Genomic DNA, 1,767 nt, shown 5'->3' with positions numbered 1-1,767 from the left:
CACAGGGCACAGCACCTTCTCTGAATGTTTGAAGTGTCTCCAGAACCGCGTGTACATCCGCTTGGTCGTCTTCTCCGGGTAGCAAGCCACCGTCTTGATGTAGATCTTCAGGCTGCGCTCCAGGAGCTGGTTCACCTCCCCGTAGTCGTAGTCGTCGTAGCTGGGGGAGAGAGGAGGGTCTGTTACCCCAGGAATAACCCGTTCAGGGCTTTCTGGGACCTCAGCCGAGTCCCCCAACAGCATCACTTGGCATTAGTCTCCCCAAACTCCAGGCTCCCAGGCTGGACCTGCTCATGGGCTCTACCCAAAGCTCTCTACAACCACCTAAAGGGGGGTGTGGTGAGGGGGGTGCTGGCCTCCAAAGTACCAAGTGATGGGACAAGAGGAAACGGCTTCAAGTTGCACCAGGGGAGGTTTAAGCTGGATATTAGAAAAAATTTCTTCATTGCAAGAGTGATGAGGCATTGGAACAGGCTGCCCAGGGCAGTGGTGGGGTCACCATCCCTGGAGGGGGTCAAGAAACATGTGGATGTGGTGCTTGGGGACATGGGTTAGTGGGTTGGGTGGTGTTGGGTTGACGGTTGGACTTGATGATCCTTGAGGGCTTTTCCAACCTCTAAGGTTCTAAGGTTCAGACCAGGCTCTGGGGACCCACCGGATGCCGAAGACGCAGTGGACGTAGTTCCAGATGGCCCTGCGCAGCATGGAGGTGTCGACGCCGCAGTGCATGGCGATGGTGTTGTACGTCAGGTTGTAGACCACCTGGAACTTCTCATCCAGGAGCTGCCCCACGTCGGGGTACAGGCGGTTGATCAGCGAGTAGCCGTGGTCCTCCCAGGTGTAATCCTGCCGGAGGAAGGATGCTCGGGTGGGTGCTCACCACAGGATCTCTTCAGAGCTAGGGACACAACCTGGGGTCTCCCCACTCATGTTGACACCCCCAACTATTGGCATCCGGTTGTGCTGCTCAGCTCCAGCATCATCCCAGCCCCTCACTGTCCACAGCCCATCCCTGGAGGGGTTCAAGGCCAGGCTGGATGAGGCTTTGGGCAACCTGGGCTAGTGGGAGGTGTCCCTGCCCATGGCAGGGGGTGGCACTGGGTGGGCTTTAAGGTCCATTCCCACCCAAACCCTTAACCTCGGGAACAGCCCCACTGTCCCCTGCCAAGACCCACCACCCAGCACCCTGCCACCCCTTCCCCTCCAGGACCACAAGCACCCACCTGTGCACGGAAAGTGGGGGGTGCCTGCTCCCCCCTCCGCGTGAAGTCCTTGTAGCCGAACTCGGGGTCCTCCACGAAGCAGAGGACGTTGGACTGCAGGGAGTGATCCGCAAGATCTGCAAGGCACCACGATTTCCCCATCCTGTGGGAACCCCATCCCCAGCCAGCCCCAGCCCTGCACCCCCTCACCCGAAGGAGCCACCAGCAGACTCTCCGTCTTCTCCAGCTCGAAGCGCGTGGCCATCTCCTCCTGCGTGACGCCCTCCTCCTCCAGCTGGCTCTCCTGCAGCAGCTTCATCCTCTCCATCAGCACCTCCACCTCCTCCATGGCCTCTTTGCCCTGCCCGAGCAGAGACCAGTCAGCCCTGCCCGGGATCCAGCCAGCCTGCAAGCCCAGGGCAGCAGCACGGAGCTGCTCTCATGTCACTTGGAGCAGCTCCAGGGATGCTGGAAGGAGCAGCTCCAGGGGTGCGGGAAGGAGCAGCTCCCCCTGGGTTTGTCCTGCCAACACCCCAACTGCTCCTGGGGCTCATCCCAGGGGCTG

General features: G+C 60.5%; 1 protein-coding gene across 1 annotated transcript; it reads right to left on the bottom strand.

Moving 5' to 3' along the window:
* Nucleotides 1-15: 15 nt before the first annotated feature.
* On the bottom strand, nt 16-1,563 carry LOC104469112 (sestrin-2-like; the record flags this gene model as incomplete). The annotated part of the gene is made up of 4 exons (XM_010083485.1): nt 16-160; nt 656-846; nt 1,224-1,339; nt 1,413-1,563. Coding segments are annotated over 4 exons (603 nt in total), but the record flags the coding sequence as incomplete, so codon positions are not given.
* Nucleotides 1,564-1,767: the final 204 nt, after the last annotated feature.

This window comes from Pterocles gutturalis, unplaced genomic scaffold (assembly GCF_000699245.1).
Source record: "Pterocles gutturalis isolate BGI_N339 unplaced genomic scaffold, ASM69924v1 scaffold45115, whole genome shotgun sequence".
Lineage (NCBI taxonomy): Eukaryota > Metazoa > Chordata > Aves > Pterocliformes > Pteroclidae > Pterocles > Pterocles gutturalis.
The sequence above is the reverse complement of the archived record's forward strand: the minus strand, read 5'-3'. Positions and strand labels throughout refer to the sequence as shown.